The 18478-nt window shown below is 38.0% G+C and overlaps 2 protein-coding genes across 7 annotated transcripts; one reads left to right on the forward strand and one right to left on the reverse strand.

Annotated features, from left to right (window-relative positions):
• The first annotated feature begins 15 nt into the window (after positions 1 to 15).
• Positions 16 to 7314, forward strand: LOC111333997 (arylsulfatase B). Of its 5 annotated transcripts, none has more exons than XM_022939673.2 (7): positions 16 to 390; positions 2881 to 2967; positions 3457 to 3668; positions 4271 to 4482; positions 5319 to 5539; positions 6014 to 6276; positions 7015 to 7314. In XM_022939673.2, the coding sequence occupies exons 1-7, from the start codon at positions 126 to 128 to the stop codon at positions 7237 to 7239; spliced, it is 1485 nt and encodes a 494-aa protein (XP_022795408.2). In that variant the 5' UTR covers positions 16 to 125; the 3' UTR covers positions 7240 to 7314. The 5 variants fall into 5 exon arrangements, with proteins under 5 accessions (XP_022795408.2, XP_022795407.2, XP_088593243.1 ...); XM_022939672.2 differs by having other exon boundaries at positions 17 to 390; positions 3454 to 3668; XM_088737117.1 differs by lacking the exon at positions 16 to 390 and adding an exon at positions 1609 to 1631 and having other exon boundaries at positions 3454 to 3668.
• Positions 6886 to 18454, reverse strand: LOC111333995 (actin-related protein 8). Of its 2 annotated transcripts, none has more exons than XM_088737114.1 (13): positions 18282 to 18454; positions 17338 to 17622; positions 16738 to 16845; positions 15900 to 15998; positions 14767 to 14877; positions 14048 to 14163; positions 13598 to 13658; positions 11813 to 11905; positions 11132 to 11236; positions 10016 to 10126; positions 8981 to 9170; positions 8147 to 8310; positions 6886 to 7762 (listed from the first exon to the last, which is right to left on the reverse strand). In XM_088737114.1, exons 1-13 carry the CDS (start codon positions 18330 to 18332, stop codon positions 7607 to 7609), a joined length of 1650 nt encoding a protein of 549 aa, XP_088593240.1. In that variant the 5' UTR covers positions 18333 to 18454; the 3' UTR covers positions 6886 to 7606. The 2 variants fall into 2 exon arrangements, with proteins under 2 accessions (XP_088593240.1, XP_022795405.1); XM_022939670.2 differs by having other exon boundaries at positions 15825 to 15998; positions 18282 to 18453.
• Positions 18455 to 18478: the final 24 nt, after the last annotated feature.

An 18478-nucleotide genomic window follows, 5' to 3' on the forward strand; every position in this document is an offset into this window, starting at 1 on the left:
AATTCATTCTTTGTGTCTCGTGACTAAGGAAGGTCCGTGACATTTAACGGAAATCTTCACACAACGATTGGCGTTCAGCTTTCGATTGCATAAAATCAACGTTTCTTTGGCCTTTTTCCTACAGAATGCGTTTCACACATTTGCCTCTTTCCGTAACTTTATCTGCTGTATTTTTTATTGTGCAAGGAAGTAGTCGGCCTTTGCATATCGTGTTGGTAGTTATCGATGATTATGGTTGGAGCGATGTGGGATTCCACGGTTCAAAAATTCACACCCCAAACATGGACAAGCTGGCAGCAGAAGGAGTCATCTTGGACAACTATTACGTGCAACCGATTTGCTCCCCCACGAGAAGTGCTCTCCTTTCCGGCAGATATCCTATCCATACAGGTACGTTAAGCTTAATCGACTTTTTCTTTTTTCATTTTTTTTTTATCTACACAGACTATAGCATTCCAGCCCATAGGGCAGCCTAAAAAATAGATACCAAGCATAAATTTTAGCCAGACTACAAAAGTGTTGCTAGCTCTAGGATTGAAACACTTATGAGATCTCAACCCATCCTTAAACGATTTACTCATAGGGGCGTATCCGATAACAGCGAATTATGGGATTATCTCATTCTATAAACTGGAAGATTTTACGCCACTAACTCAGTCTATATACTGTACGATTTAGCGCTGTTTGTCTACAACGTAAAATCCTACAGTAGGTACATTACCGACCAGAAGAAATTACGCCGTGCGGCGTAAAATTCCCACAAAGTATACAGACTGAGAGAAATAACTCCGTTTGGCGGCCCAAGCGTACAGCTGCATTTGTGTGATTTTGGGGTTAAAAGGTCATTAATTAACGGGAATACCTAAAATATTAAAATTGAATTTTAAGCGTAATGGTGTGCTGTTGAAGAAGGAAAAATTATTAAAAAAAAATTGAAAAAATTAAAAGGAATTACTAAAGCGAGTTACCGTTTCCGTTACCGCCTTGTCCTCTTTGTAGCCCATCACGTAGTACAAAGAAAGTCGCCAAAATAGCGTTAAAACGACCATAACGATATAGAAATCTGTAGATGATTTGCGAAGTAGAAATCTGTAATTTGCGGAACAGAAATCTGTTAATAATTTGCGAAACAGAAATCAGTAATTTGCGAAATAGAATTCGATTTATGATTTCGAAATAAATTGAAATCTGTAATTTGTGAAATAGGCTTAACTGTAATTTGCGAAACGAAACGAAACAAAATGAAAATCTTGTAATTTGCGATATAGAAATCTGTTAATGATTTGCGAAGTAGAAATCTGTACTTTGCGAGATAGAAATCTGTTAATGATTTGTGAAATGTATATAAAAAACTGTTATTTTCCAAATGGACAACTTTAATTGGCCAAATAGGAATCTATGTAATTTGCGAAATGAGAATCTGTGCGGCAGGCCGGTCATAATTAATCGGTTAGTTCACTGCAAGTGTGGATTGTATACGCAGCCTACCGAATCATATTTATAAATAGCAACAACTAGCGAAAGTGAGAAATGAAAATCTGCGTGGTGTTCTTTGCAAAATTTCCACTTCGTTCGTAAATAAATTGATACGTCATCTATGTAAAAGAAGAGTTGCGCTAGTAAGAGCAAAGGTAATTTGAAATCTTAGCTGGCGCTGTAGCTGTACTGCATGTAGTTTAGTTACATTGTCGATGAATATTTCAAATGCGTGACATGACACTTTTCTGACCGAAAAGTACGGGTGGAAAATGTCGCATGTTTTTAGATGAATATCTCATTTGCTGGGAAAATGAAACTGGCCCAAAGCTCTATTACTTTCTTGAGTTTCATGCATGTTTACTATTTTTTTTTTATAGATTTCTGTATCGCAAATTACAGATTTCGATTTCGTTTCGTTTCGCAAATTACAGTAAGCCACACACGCTTACGCTTAAAATTCAATTTAATAAGTTAAGATTACCGTTATCACCCAGAGTTATCACCCTCAGACCCCAAAATCACACACTAGTAATTATACAGTGAGTTCAACGTGACTAACGCTTTGTGTTAATTACGTGTACAAGTTAACTGATTTTCAACTACCGGTACATTCTCCCACGGGTAACAGTGTTTCTATGGAGATTCAACTCAATTGGAATACGAAAAACTTGTGAAAGGGCTTGTTTTGAGATTTTGACTTTTCCCAGGGGTAGTGGAATAACACATTTTTATTCACTGCCTTGTTCAGGAATCAAATCAAATCATTTATTTTGCCCAATGGGTGGGGAAATTCTTGCTCTCCTGTCAGTTCCTTCAGACTGACATATACACCAGGCTGGGTAGCACGTACTGAGTAAAACTCCTATTATAAATGGAGTTGGCCTGTATGCAATTTTGGTTTTTTGAGGAATATTGTTTCATGAAGAAATGTCCAGCTCCCTAATATTATGGGCACTATTTGAAGTACTGTAACTGAATGCTTCACATGGTCTATATCGACTACCTTTTTTTACCAGCAGCTCAGTTGAAAGCTTGATTGCCTTTGGTAGTGATTTGAAACTGGTATCTTTGGTGGTTATAAAAAAGATGTTTTCCACTTGGTTGTGATTTTTTCCACTTGGTTGTGATTTTTTCCATGTCTCATGTAATGGTAGGTTTGGACATTGATCTGGCTTACCTAGTTATTCTATACAGCTTATATCACTTGTTTTATGCTTTCCTGGAGGAGATAGGATAATTCAATTTTGGTAACAGTTGCACGAGGCCAAAATTGTCCAGCCTATGGTAAAGAACCCATGTTCCAGAAACACTGGTGGTCAACCCTTTACGTTTTTCTTCTGAGGATCTAACTAATGATTTAAAAACTTTTTTTTCTAAATGATTATTTATTAATGTCATCAGGTTTACAGCATGGAGTGATACGCCCAGCCGAGCCTTATGGGCTACCACTGGACTTAAAAACCCTACCAGAAATGCTCCAGAAAGCTGGTAAATCCTTAACAGTTCTTATTTTAGCTAATAACAAGTGATATTAAAATGATTATTGGTGGTTAAAAATGCTCTGATTTACAGGAAGTCATGAAGATGTTCTTTTGGTACTTCTTGCATCAACCCTCCACTCCCACAATCTCAACAGGAATTCTCCTGGATTGGCCTATCCAAAGTGCTAATGCAAATGCTTCAATAATGGGCATTTAGAACCAAATAAATTGCATGACACATTGGCTCTCAATGCAAAAATCTTCTGAACCATTTTGTTTTTTGTGCTTATAATTATAGTTTATAAAGTTAGGTAAAGTCTGTTTATGAGCCTAGTGGCCCATTAGGCCGGTGCTTAACTCCAGTTTCTGTAGCATGAAGCGACTAGGAGTATTTCTGGAGTCGAGCGCACTAACCATGAGGCCACTGTGCCTCCACATAGTTTATAAAGTAGCCATTATAAAATTATATTAAAATGTAAATGTGATTTTTCAGCAGGCTATGAAACTCATATTGTTGGAAAGTGGCATCTTGGTTTTTATGAATGGCCTTATACACCAACATACCGTGGATTCCATTCATTTTATGGCTTTTATACAGGGTCTGAGGACCATTTTAATCATGAAAAATATGGTTTCCTTGATCTGCATGACAACAAGGAGCCAGTAAGAGATAAAGGGGGATTTTATTCAGCAAGGCTTTTTGCTCAGGTAATAAAGAGTGAATATAATGGTCATTTCAAAAACACACTCCAGTCTTACAAACTTTAAATTCACATTGTGGTGTATTTGTAGAGACTGGGCGGTATTCGCTCCAGTCTCCCCCAACGTTTGTTGTTCTGGTTGTGAAGCGATGCCATGTGCTGGTGAATCGAAATAGAATTAAAGCTTTTCCTTCATTGAATACGTCTCACACATTTTGTTACTTTTGTACTCTTGTTTTTTTTTTTTTATCCCCCAAGCCCCTCTGAAAAAGTCTTGCATTCATGCAGTGATGCATGAATCTGAGGCTACTGATACTCAAGATCCCCCATGGAAGGTGCAAGATTATGCAAGGTGCACAGAAATTCATAACCATTACCCCTCCTCCTTCTAAAATCTTTTCTTCTCACTGTCTACCACACACTTTGTACAATTTTATCACAGAGAATTTGGTGGGAATTCAAACAAATGTTCCCTAGTTGATACACTTTTCTCATCACCTTTCTGCTTAACCATGTTTTGATATTGTAAGGAGAAATAACTTATTGATCACCTCTGGGAGTGGAAGAGGTTAATTTGATGAAAGGTAATTATTGTTTGACTCCCCTCAGCAAGCACAGAAGGTTGTCCTATCCCATAATGCCTCAGCACCACTGTTTTTATACCTGCCCTTTCAAAATGTACATGGACCAACCCAAGCTCCGCAGGAGTATGTGAACAAGTACCAATTCATTGATCAGAAGACGAGACGAGAGTATGCTGCAATGGTTGATATAGTTGATGAAGCTATTGGGAATGTAACACAAGCTTTGGAGCAATCAGGGTGAGTGCATAGTAGGCAGAAATTTGCATTAAAATGTGTCTGAGTTCCAGTTAAAGTGTCCTTGTTATACACTAACAGACTCTTTGAACACTTGCAAGCTATAATTTGAAGAAAAGAGCAACTGAAATGCTGTGCCACCTAAACCAAAGAAAACTAATGGATAAATGCAAGGCATGATATTAGACTGGTATACCACATTTAGTATAAGCAATCATCTCTTGCCAGCTTGCTTCTAGGTTTGATTGGCAGGCCTTTTTTAATACATGAAACTGTGACTTACTTATCAGAATAGTCTAAACTAGCGCAGCCTTTAACAGTTTAAAGAGGAAAATTTGCAAAATTACTGCTCAACTCCATGTTTCCAGAATATGGGATTGAGAAAAAAAACTACTCTCCTTGTAAGTATCTTAATATAGACCTTTTAAATTAATTGTTTGTTTTTTTAGATGAAGTCTCAAGAAATCCACATTGTTGGCTGAAACTAAAATGATTTTTCTTTAAAAAGTCTTGCTGTAGGCCGTTGTGTCTACTGATTTCATGGTTGTGTACTTAGTTGCCAAGCCTTTGATTTGGAGTGAGGCTGAAGGTGACCTTGTTGTGAGAGAGACCTGCATCTAGTTAGCATGATAACAAAGTGATTTACATTTGAAAGGCAGCAAGGTTTGTATCATAACAAGGTCACCACTAGTCTCACTCCCATTCAAAGGCTTGGCAACCAAGCACACAACTGTAAAATGGACTATTACCATTTGCCATCCTGAATTGCAATAATTCCCATCACAGTTAACTGATATTCGCAATTTGAGCTTTATACATGTGACCAATTTGTCTTGTAGTTTGTGGAATGACACATTACTGATTGTCACCACTGATAATGGTGGTATTCCTCCTGCTGGTGGATATAACTGGCCCCTCCGTGGTCACAAAGGAACCCTATGGGAGGGAGGGCTTAGAGGGGTGGGGTTTGTTCATGGAAAAATGTTGAAAAAGACTGGAGTCAAGTGTACTGAACTTCTCCATGTAACAGACTGGTATCCAACTCTCCTTTATTTGGCAGGTAACTATTGGCAACCTTACTGTTTTTATCTCAGATGGCACAACTCAGGGAAGTGTTACAATGTTTTTGTTACAAGAAATAATTTACTTGCCTTCTGCTCGGGTCCACACTGATTGTGGTGTTTCTTGTACTGTGCAAATTGCCCGGAAATCATTGATTTTGGTTATACAATGGTTAGCTCAATTGAAAGAGCATTGCCTGCTGTGTGATATTTTAAGAATGAGACCAGTGTTGCATGGTTAGCAAGGGAGGTTTAAAAACCTCATGCTATTTTCAGTTGGGCATGAGGTTCCCAGGTTAATGGAATTTATCTTTGTTCCCCTCAAATATAAGAGGTTGGCTTACTGAGGAGAACAAATTAATAACAGGGTAACAGCCATGAGTCAGCTTTTCTATTCGTTACGGTGGCCAATTTACAATTTCAACTAAGTTGATATAACCAAATTACTAAATTAATTTGGTTTAAATTTCAAGGATTAAAAGAGGGAGATTCCAGTGTACCCCCACTGGATGGTTTCAATATATGGCAGACAATATCAGAAGGGGCCCCTTCACCTAGAACTGAGATTCTGCACAACATTGACTTGGCACCAAGCAAAAACAACTTGAGGGATGTTGATGGTGGCTATGATGGGATTGCAATTCGTGTGAATGACATGAAGCTGTTAATGAACGTGCCTAATCTTACGTGGTATAAGCCTCCAGAATTATTTCCTGGATATCAGCAGATCTTTGAGGTTCTCTGTTTTTATATTTTCCAAATAATTCTACTCTTTCTATCAACTTTCTTCTTCTTGTAGCATACATGATGTTATAAACACATCTAGTCTGTATGTACAAAAGCAGCCATATCTTTAACCCTTTAACTCCCATGAGTGACCAAGAGAGTATTTCTCCTTACAATATCAATACAATACCAAGCAGACAAGTAAAGAGAATAAGGGAAAAAAATCAGGCAATTATGAGTTGATCCAGAACCAAATTCTCCAAACTGACATCATTAGAAATGTATGTCAGACAGTAAGGAGAATTACTAATGAGATCTTGAGAGTGAAAGAATTTAGCAGTATGGGGCATTATGCATATGAGACCCACTTAAACACAGGCTGAAGCATATCCCAGTTTTCTTAGCATTAAGTGATTAGCAGCATAAGCACACATAAAAGAAAATTTTAGAAACAAATTGTAGAGGAGTAGTGCAGGAGATAACTTTTAATTAGTGACAGAAATTCTTTAGGGTGTTAGAAGGCAAGTTAGACACTTTGATGATACTCAGCGGAAGGTTGATTGAAGTAATGTAAGCACCAAGTTTAAAGTGTAAATAGCTTTTTTTTTTGGAACATGACAACAATTCATCAATTTATTTAAAAACAAAAATACTGACATCAAGGTAGGACATATTCCTACTTTTCTTTGCTTCACTTACAGCCACAAACAAGTATGCTGCACAGTGACTGTTTCCTTTTTATTAACAGGATTGGAGCAAACTCCCCACAATAGAGGTTGCGTTGTACAACATTACTGCTGACCCAACTGAGCATGTTGATCTCAGCAAGAAACTTCCAGATGAGGTTGAGAAACTGAAGGAAAGAGTTCAGTATTACATGAAAGGGGTTGTCCCTTCTCTGAAGAAACCAGCAGATGAAATGGCGACAAAAGTAGCCAAAGAGAAAGGCTACTGGGGCCCTTGGAGAACCTAAATAATCTTTTTAAGTTTGGAGTTTAGTTCATTTTACTCAAGAGCTTGTTGGTAAATAAATGCATTACAATACAGAGTGTGAGTTCCTGGTTCCTCAGCTTAAAAAAAATCACTTGTTGACCCTCTAAGAGTGACTACCATCAAATTTCTCGTCACAACATCACCTCTCAATCAAACATTAAGGTCATGAGAATAACGGAAATGATCAACAACTAAAAAAAGCTCCTGATTGTAAATTAAACTCTCCTTGTCAGCACCCTAGGAAATGTATAGAGGACAGTATGGAGATTACGAATACCGATGTCAAGGTATAAAGAGTTAATTGAGGGATTGAAGTGCTTTTCTACCACATGAAGTACTAATTACATTTAATTACATATTGTCCAGATGAAAGGGGATCTTTCCCTGAGTACCCTGACTCCAATTGATATCCATTCCCGTTGGCTTATCCACAGTTCTTGAGCAGAGTCCAAGATACTTAGCACTGCACCACCCTTCCAACAAATTGTCCGAGGATCCATTTCCTGTCACCAAACAAAAAGCAAAAAGGGTAAAAATAGAATTGTAACAAGGGACCAGCTCACACAAATTCAGGATCTGTAAAAATTTTCTGAGTAAATTCACGACATTTTCTGATTTTTTACTCAAATAAAAACCTCCCAAAAAGCTAGATAGAGTATGGATGGCTCAGTAAGGTAAGATCAAACCAGATTGTCTATGGAGTAAAAATTAATGAAATGATCCCAACTTTTTGTCATTAACAGAAAAAGATGAGAGTTTGAAAATGATAAATTAAAATCCAAAATACTCTCACAAACTTGTACCATTCCTTAAAAACATCTGACAGTAAAAGGTACAACCTTATTGCATTTTTCAACTGTACAATAATTACCAAAAAATTTTTATACCTTAGGTCTTGCAATCACCTCAACCTGATCAACAAGTTTGCGGTGAGACTGAGGTAACTTGGCTTGTAAACGTGACTGTAAGGCAGCTGCAGCACCATTAAACATGAAACCACCCCCAATCAGCAAAACTGAGCTGTACATTTTACGCTTTGTTTCTTCAGGAGCTGTAGTATTTAGAAAACATAACAGCCGTGTTAGGGTGTCGTCTTAAATGAAAAAGAAGTGTTGTGGTACCTTCTAAAGAGTAACTAACGAAGAGTAGTTTGGAGCAGGCAGGCCCTCACTAGCTTTGCAGAAGTCTTGTGATTCCTTCTAAAGAATGATGAACCCTTTATACCCAAGCATCAGTATGTACCAGTATAAAATTATTCTCCATATACTGTTCTCCATACATTTACTGAGGTGCTGACATGGAGAATTTGTTTAACAATCAAGAGTTTTTTCGGTTTGTGATCATTTACTTAATTCTCATGACCTTGATGTTTGATTCAGGGGTGATATTCTAGGGAGAAATTACATACTATTCATTCTTTGGGGTAAAAGTGTTAATGGAGAGTAGCTTAGGAACAGGCTCTCACTGGCCCTGAAGCCCCAGAGGTGAAGCCAGTTGTCCCTTTGCAGACTTCTCACAGGCTTTGCCTTTCATGGCACAGCCCCTGTTGGAACTTCTCACAAAATTAGGGGAGACCTTCAAATAAATTCCAACACTAAAAGCCTAAAGCCACTTGACAGCCTTGTTGTTGAAAAGGTGGCATGTACACAGAACTTATGGTTTCCCATTATTAAGAGTGAAGCCTTGCTTTTAATGACAAACTTTGACAATGCTTTACTCACGACAAGAATTAATGCTGTGTAATATTGCTTGATCTAGACCCAAACTCTTCTCAGAGACAAACTTCATCTCCTTGTTACCAGTCCTCATAGTGGTTGTCATATTCTGCTCGGCATCTGGGACTGTCTCAGTACTGGGTCCAATCTTTGAACCAGATGACTGCTTACTGGACTGATCCTGCCCTCTCTGAGACTGTGGATTGAAAACCACAACAGTGCAATCACTCATAGTCAAATATGATTACATTGGTTTGTGTTGTTTATGGCTGCATGTGATATCAAGATTGCTGGACATTTTTTATTTTCATTCTCCATGGTTTGGAACAATGTCAATATCTGAGCAACTACAGACCCACCCCTCCCCAACCCAACAAAAATAAACTGATAACAAGTTAGGGTTAATGTTAGGTCAGGGAGGGGTAGGTGTGCAGTTGCTCAGATACTACAACTGTGTACCTACTCATCCCCTAACCCAACATCAGTCTGCTGATAACAAGTTAGGGTTAATGTTAGGTCAGGAAGGGGTAGGTGTGCAGTTGCTCAGATACTACAACTGTGTACCTACTCATCCCCTAACCCAACATCAGTCTACTCATGACAAGTTAGGGTTATTGTTAGATTAGGGGAGGGGTAGGTGGGCAGTTGGTCAGGTTAATGCTGGACTTGGGGAGGGGTCAGTGTGCATTAATGCTCAGATACTGAAATTGATCCCACGGTTTTATGACCCAAATGAAGTAAGGGTTCATAGAAATGCACATAATGATCTTGGCTTCACTGTGACTGTGGATTAAGAATCATGGGAAGGAAATTGCATGCAACACAATCTACTTACAGTGCCTAAGTATGGCTCAACACAACAACGAGATTGCTGGATATTTACCATTTCCTTTCTTTGTGGTTATCAAAAGGAATCAATTTGACTAACACAATGGATTACAAATTAAAGTAATAAAGTTTAGTTAACAAAAGCCCATTATATTAGGTAAGTTTCCAATCAAGCCAGGAAAACTAAGCGGAGCTGAAGTTTGAATTCCCTACCTCAAGCAGGTATTTGTCATCACACAAGTCCTCTGGGTCGTCATACTGGGGATCTTTGGTGTAAACCAAGTTCTCACCAACAATACCAAACAACTGAGGGAAGAACATTCCCTATATATGAAAAAAAAAAAAAAAAAAAAAAACTATCAGACAAGAAAGCAGTACAATCTGTGCTAACTCTTTCTGTTAACCCTTTACACCCTGACATCAGTATCCATATTCAGGGCACGACACTAACTTTTCAACTTACTAGCCAAGTGGCTAGTGACAACTCCCAGTTAACTCAATGGATAGAGTGCTGGACTGATGTGTGGGAGGTCGAGGGTTCGAGCCCTGGCCGGACCAACACTCAAGGTCTTAAAATAATTGAGAAGAATATGCTGCCTTTCAATAACATCAAGAAATGGTTTAGATATTCTAGTCTTCTCGGATACAGACAAATAAAAGGAGGTCCCGTCTACAGCAGGGTTAGGGGTAGGAGACATTAATTTCCCATGCATGAGATTACTGCGTGATGGATGTCCTCCCCTGGGGTGGGATGGGTGGGTTGTTGTCTTGCGTTTCATACATGAGCCTCTGGCTCGGGCAATATGGGTAACCATGCTCCATGTAAAGACATTAAACTTTGATTACTATTACTACTGTAACAACAATTTCAGTTTGTTTACTAGCCAAACTGGCTAGTGGAAGTCGAAAACCACTAGCCAAAACTGAATTTCTAATAGTCTGTAGCTAGTTAGCTACCATTAGTGGTGTTGAGCCCTGATATTCTCCATACTTTTTTCTATACATTTGCTCTAGTTATAACAAGGAGAATTTGTTTAACAAGAAAAGCTTCTTAAGTTAGTGATCAATTTCTTTATTCTCATGACCTTAATGAATGATTCAGCAGAATTACTGTAAGGAGAGATTAGATGCTGGTCTCTACTAGATGTTTTAATGTTGCTTTTAATTAGAATAAATCTCAAGATTTATTTTTAAAGATAAATGTTTGTCATGGGTTTAAATATGTTTTGTTTCAATTTTGTACCAGTCAGGCATTATTTCCAAAAGGTTTATTTTTATAGAGAATCATTCTGCTCTACATAAACAATATCTCAAAGACTATCCACAAACCATTGGTGCTTCAATTGCTTCATCTCCAATCTTCAACTGGTATGAACGAGGAGTTTCAAAAGGACGATGAACTTGAAACTCATGCACTTGACCACCAACAATATCCTAAATAGGAAGAAAATACAACATCTGATGAGGTGGGCTTCTACTTGATGGACACTCATTTCCCAAGAAAGAAATGGGGCAAACCCTAATTAAATCTACAGCATGATATTTTTTAAGATCCCATCATTTTATTCCAGTTTAATCTCAATCTCTATCTCAGAGGCACATATCCTACTTTCCTAAATGAAATTGAACATATCCTTGTCACAACTCCTTCACAGTCCTTTTCACAGACTGTCTCCCTTCACAAAGGGCACTCAAAATGTTCTCTTGAATATCAAACAGTTCAATAAACTACTTGGATAGGCTGCATAAAATAGGAAAGGTGAATTGTACCACCAAACTGAAAGAGAAACTTGCAACACTGTTGGAGGGCATTTGGTAATAGACTAATACTCCATTCAGCAGGAAAAGTAATATTCTTGGTCAACCAATGCTACAGAAGCTGAGGGAAGTAATGGCCCACTAGGGTTACACACCTAGATCTTAGCCAACCATGAAAGAATTCAAGCCTTTTTTAACTGGTACTTAACATCTCTTAAATATTTCTTATTTTGCATCATTCTGCAACTACACCTGACTAAGATGGCAAAACGTTTCCTTTAACTCATGTAGAAGAAGTACATCAAGTCTGTTATTGGAATCACACTCTTTGAAGGGAAAGTTGACCTTGATGCAAATTAATAAAATATGTAAAACATTACACAGATTTCAGAAAGATAAACATCATTGTAAGTGAATGTCAGGACCTTGAAATCACCTGATGAAGCTACACTTTTCAAGTTTATTCTTAAGTTCTGGGTGATTGTTAAAACCTTTCCAAAAGTTTGCTCCATCCCATATCAAGTTAATCCCTTTATTGATTGTTTCTAACTTTTGTTTAAAAAGCTTGCCACACCAACATTTTTTCTCAGGTCATATATAATCTCTGTGGAAAAAAATTCCCCTATGGAAAGAAATAGCAGAGCTGCATGTACCACCCTAAAAATAAAGCTAAACCTACTAAGCTTCTTTAATGAGCATCATTAAAAGTCTTATTGGGAAGCAAAGTGTCTCCATGGTCACCCAGAGCCACAATGTCTGGGCTTGAGTCCTCATCAAGGTCCAGTTCCTTAGTGCCTTAGTCCCCACTCATGAGTATCAATGGTAACTGAAAAACTGTCAGTGGAAGCAGAGGACAGGCTAGGGGAAAGGTAATCTCTGAGGGGCCAACACCCTGTTCATGTAATCCCTCACTATGAGAGAAATCTGGATCCATTTTCTTATGGCTGTACATTCTTATAATAATAATAATAATAATAATTTTATTTATATAGCGCTAAAATCCACTAATTGTCCAAAGCGCTGTATACCCACCCAACCCACCCCAGGGGAGGACATCCATCACACAGTAATCTCGTGAGTGGGAAATTAACGTCTCCTGCCCCTAACCCTGCAGGAGACGGGACCTCCATTTATTCGTCCCTATCCGAGAAGACTAGAATATCTAACCATTTCTTGATGTTAAAGAAAGGAAGCATATTCTTCTCAGTTAATTTTAAGACCCTGAGTGTTGGTCCGGCCGGTATTGAACTCTCGACCTCCCGCACAGCAGTCCGGCGCTCTCCCAATTGAGCTAAGACTTGTAGAACACTCACCCTATAACACTCACCCTATAACACTCACCCTATAACACTCACCCTATAACACTCACCCTATAACACTCACCCTATAACACTCACCCTATAACACTCACCCTATAACACTCACCCTATAAGACTTGTAGAACACTCACCCTATAACACTCACCCTATAACACTCACCCTATAACACTCACCCTATAACACTCACCCTATAACACTCACCCTATAACACTCATCCTATAACACTCACCCTATAAGACTTGTAGAACACTCACCCTATAACACTCACCCTATAACACTCACCCTATAACACTCACCCTATAACACTCACCCTATAAGACTTGTAGAACACTCACCCTATAACACTCACCCTATAACACTCACCCTATAACACTCACCCTATAACACTCACCCTATAACACTCACCCTATAACACTCACCCTATAACACTCACCCTATAACACTCACCCTATAACACTCACCCTATAACACTCACCCTATAAGACTTGTAGAACACTCACCCTATAACACTCACCCTATAACACTCACCCTATAACACTCACCCTATAACACTCACCCTATAAGACTTGTAGAACACTCACCCTATAACACTCACCCTATAACACTCACCCTATAACACTCACCCTATAACACTCACCCTATAACACTCACCCTATAACACTCACCCTATAACACTCACCCTATAACACTCACCCTATAAGACTTGTAGAACACTCACCCTTCTTAGAAGCCAGAAAAAGGCTCTGCTTATGTCTCTTCCTCCATACTGAAGCCACAGTCTAAAATGCATCCACTTGTTAGTTAGATTATATTTTGATACTCATAGCTATTGTTATTTTACTAATTTCAGAATAGGCCTCAATTAACCCCATAAGTTCTTCATGTTAAAACACAAATGAAATCTATTTCTCAACCACTCAACATTGTTACATTAGAGAGGAGAAAAGACTTCCAGAATGGCACATGACAAAGATTAGAATGCTACCATGATGTGAAAAGGAAGGAAAATTATAGGACATTCTAACATGACTCTATATTACAGATGTCCTCTCAAACAGTGGAATTTAAGAAGAAAAAATATATTCATGTCCAAACAGTTGCATACACCTGTGAGTCAAAATTTTACATTGCACTGAGTTTGCAAGACCTGCCATTAAAATGTAATTACCGTGAACTAGGGATGACTAAGCCATCTTCTACACAACAAATACTAGTCTTCTCATCTCCAACATCAACAACACAAGCAGCACTTAATCCACAACCAAACACAGAGGATACTGACTCCTAAAACAAATGAAGAAAAGCACAAACCAATTTTACAACAAGAGCTGAGTTTGGTGGAAACTAACGAGGCTTGATAACACATCATCATTCAACAGATAAGCAAAGGTACAAAGGGGTTGATCTTCTTTGTTTAACTTCATAGTATATCTTTCAGACTGTAAGGATTCTAAATTAGCACACTCGGGTTGTTTGAGTAAAATATGACTTAAACTAAAGCCAAAAGCAACAGTATTAGCAAAAACAGCTGTCAAAACTGTGCAAACCCAAATAAACTCCATGGAGAGCTATTCAAGAACTGTACTTGGAACATGTCTTCAGGCATTATGGTGACTGCTTTGTGGGTGATTTTTAAAAATATGTACACTTTCAGAAGGTTCATGTAACAACCATTAACCAAAACCCACAATATTTTGACTAATTCTTTTGCACATTTGTGACCTTGAGGTTATCTCTGGGAAGTGGACTTGTCTTGGTGTACACTGAAATTCAAGCTGGAATATCTTCAAGCCCCCAATATCTGGAGATGTTTTTAGTGCTCCTGAATACAATTTGGACTCCACTACAAACCATAGTTTAAAATCCAAATGTTACTTTCATTGTTACCTGGTGAATGATAACAGATGAGAAACCAAGTTTACAAAGGAGGATGTTCATCATCTCTTTGATGTGGTTCTTATCTAAAGAATCAGGAACCACGAGAACTGCGCGATAGTACTAAAAAAATAACACACCATAAATGTTAGAGTTATTATAATCTTAATGAGCTCTACAATAATCAAAGAAAAAAGAGAAAGATGATGGCACACAGAACATTTTTGACTGAAATCAAACAGCCAATTTCTAGAGTTTACCTCTACATCAAATTTTTTCAATGCCACTTTTAACAAGCAGATGATAAGTTTAAAATTAATATGCTATTGGTGGTTTCTTTTGGACTGAGGGCCATGAGACCAGAGTTAGCCCTTAAGCTACTGAGAGTGACTAACATCTAATTTCTCCCAACAGTCTAACCCATGCATCACACATTAAAGTCATAAGAATAAAGGAAATGATCACTGACTAAATAATCTCTTGACTGATAAAATTCTCCTTAACAGGAAATGTATAGAGGACAGTATGGAGAAAATGCATACTTTTGTAAGGGTGTACATGGCTAATCAAAAAGGTGAAAAACGATTCCTATACCAACCACAGGGAAGAATGAAGGAAACCTAATGAAATCCCAGAATACCTTTGATACTTAATTGAAAATTATTTGTACTTAAAAAATAAAAGAACACTGATTTGAAGTTTAGATGCAACATCAAAATCCACAATATGCATTTGTATAATCAATTGTTTAGTTCATACAAAGCTATTAATTATAGCGAAAGCTGTTTTATCTGTCTTGTCAAAAGCATAGGATATAGGAAAAAATTCTGAATTTTCATAAGGGGTCAAACTTCAGACCTTCGGACTTTGTGCTTTGATACTCTACAACTGAGCCACAAAGATTCTGTGGTGAACAAGACCATCACATAGGCCATATATGACACGCATTTTGCCTACTTCTAGGATCAGCAATGTCAGTAAAGAAATAGCAAAAGATGCTTTTGCCTACTCAAGGTAAAATGGCACACTTTTCAGAAATCTAAAATAATAATTTGAATTGGCAAACAAACCCCCAGATCTCGCAGTGGGATAGTCAAGCATGTTTGAATAGCATAAGCCCACAAGGCCTCCAGATCAGCACATACAGCAGTGAGTGATCCCCCTGGCCCACTATGTAGGTTCAGATGTCCCCCTTTCATTGGCCAATGAAGTGAGTATGGTTCATCTGGATGAATGTAGAGGGCCTGCAACAAATGCAGTAAAATACAAGAATTTATTACGTGACTTGGGCAGTCAGAGGGCCAATAACTAAAATCAACCAATCAAAATGCTCTATTGCCTGTCGATATTCTCTCAGTATTGGACCGGACACTGTCCCGAATGGTCCCGAATGATACCGCACTTGTGTCCCTTTGAACTTCAGTCGTGTAATAAATCTCTTATTAACCAAGCTTGTTCAGGACCGTACTGGAAGAATATCGACCCTCGGTCTTTTTTGTACGGACCTCGCTGCACTCGGTCCGTACTGTCAAGACCTCAAGCTGATATTCTCCCAGTACGGCCCTCACGCTTGGTTAATAAGATATAATATACTCAGTCAATTTTATCTTAACCACGACACTGTTAAACTACCACTTTATCGACTTTCAATGTTCCTACTATCAGTCAGATAATGTTTGTAAAAGCTCTCTCAAAGCTCAAGAATGCTCAAATGTTTTTGAGCAACTGCAACTTCCTCTGTGGCCAGAAATTGAACAGTCAAATTATTTTGTAGTGGGTCTCCAGTAGGCCATCACACCCACAGATTTTACAAAAGTTCTTTTCTGCAGTCTCAAAAATCTCTCGTGTTCATGTTGAGATAATTATTGTCATAGAATATATAACTGAAAAATAGAGCATTCTGGATTCATGAAATTAAATAAAAAATAATAATGACCATGCACTGTACCATAGAGTACTACCTTGATTAACAAAACAACTTACAGCTTCCCCAGCTACAACAGGAGGTGCTGAACTTGTGTCTGTCCACTTGATTGATGACTCCTCATCACGATGATGTTCAGCTTCAATCTTTGCATTAAAAGCTGCAACCTGCAGTAAAAGTGTCATTTATCAAAGTTAATCCCTCCTCTCTTGGGAGTCACAAATGAGTAATTTCTTCTCACAATATCACATCAAATATATTTGAGAAAAATTGCTTACTAGGAAATACATGCTGAACAGGTCACAAAGAGCAATTCTATTAAAAAAAAATACATAACCATGAAATCAAAGTTTATCCAAACCGTTCTCTTAACTTTGGTGTTTTGAATTAGAAAAGAGACTACATTACTTAACCCTTTAATTAATCCCAAAGAGTGACCGACAGCTAACTTCTCCTTACAGTAATACTGCTGAATCATTCTTTAGATCATGAGAATAAAAAAAACGATCCCTAACCTAGGATGCTCTGATCGTGAAATGAATTCTCCTTGTAAGTACCAAAGGAAATGTTTAGAGTAAAATATGGAGAATATGCATTCCAATGTTGGGGTATAAAAGATTACAGCTCGATTCATAGATAATAAAAATGTTGCTTTTAACCTGTGAAACTGTGGTTTGATGTTTCCGTGATCCAGGTGAAGCTTTCCTTGACCATATTGCTTGTTCAATCACACTTAATGCAAGTTCTTTCTGTGTTTCACTGTCAGGATGATCAAGTCCATCCCTGACAAGTAAGGTTTGATCTGGAATGTCAACATTGCACTGTGGAGGTTTCCTCCAGGCAATGACATGAGGAATGCTCTGTGGAAGGTAGTCAGTAGCACGTCCCAGCCACATCAAGGTGGAACCAGGGTGAAGAATAACAACAGTAGAGGCCTGAAGAGGCTAAAAGAGATGATATAAGTTAGGATATTTTCTTCTGAAATATCTCCAACAGCCATACATTTTATTCACAATGAAGGGCATTCTATACACCTATGGCACAACTGGTATCATAATTTATTACATCCATTTTGAAATCACTGGTGGTCCCTGTAATCTGATTGGCTCTAATTGGTGCAATTTATTCACGAATCGCACCATTTTTTGTTCTAAATCGCATCATTTTAAGCTTGACTGAGTTTTTGACATATGACATCAAAGTCTTTCTGTTTTGCATACAAAATAAGATGTAAAAGCGTTTCCGGTTCCGCTTTTTATTTAAAAACCAGCTCAGTGCTGCATCAGTAAAATATTTGAACTGAGCAAGTCCTGTATTTGGGCGATTTCAAAATGAATGTAATAAAGTGGTAATTGAACCTCGTGTCGTGCAAATTGGTCTGAAATCATACTTGTGATTTCAAAGCGAACTCGCGCTGCGCGCTCGTTTGATTTTGAAATCACGCATATGACTTCAGTCCAAATTGCACTCCACTCAGTTCAATTACCATTATAAACCTTTTCGATAAATCCACGGAGAACTCTTCCTGGAAATGATCGAGTGACCTGTAAATTGCATGTTGTTGGCTGCTATAATTTATTGTAACAAGAAAGAGGAATGATACCTCAACTGATTCAGCGGGAACCGGTCGTTCAATTTTTACTCCACGTGGCATTTCTGGCGAAGCTCCACTTTTCCCTCGAAGCTTTCTAACAAAGGAAACAAAAGTCTTCCACAACCGCCATTTTGATTATGATAGTTGAGCCTGCAACATTCTGTACAGTTTTGACGTTCTCACGACAAATTCTGTGTTGTAACAAC

This window comes from Stylophora pistillata, chromosome 10 (genome assembly GCF_964205215.1).
Source record: "Stylophora pistillata chromosome 10, jaStyPist1.2, whole genome shotgun sequence".
Taxonomy (NCBI): Eukaryota; Metazoa; Cnidaria; class Anthozoa; order Scleractinia; family Pocilloporidae; genus Stylophora; species Stylophora pistillata.

Coding starts and splice junctions, on each gene's coding strand:
- LOC111333997 (XM_022939672.2), top strand. CDS start 126: ATGCGTTTCACACATTTGCCTCTTTCCGTAACTTTATCTGCTGTATTT. Junction 3,669..4,270: donor CAGCAAGGCTTTTTGCTCAG/GTAATAAAGAGT, acceptor GACTCCCCTCAG/CAAGCACAGAAGGTTGTCCT. Junction 5,540..6,013: donor AACTCTCCTTTATTTGGCAG/GTAACTATTGGC, acceptor TTAAATTTCAAG/GATTAAAAGAGGGAGATTCC.
- LOC111333995 (XM_022939670.2), bottom strand. CDS start 18,332: ATGCCACGTGGAGTAAAAATTGAACGACCGGTTCCCGCTGAATCAGTT. Junction 16,846..17,337: donor ATCAAACCACAGTTTCACAG/GTTAAAAGCAAC, acceptor CTTTTACTGCAG/GTTGCAGCTTTTAATGCAAA. Junction 11,237..11,812: donor CGTTTTGCCATCTTAGTCAG/GTGTAGTTGCAG, acceptor CTTCCTATTTAG/GATATTGTTGGTGGTCAAGT.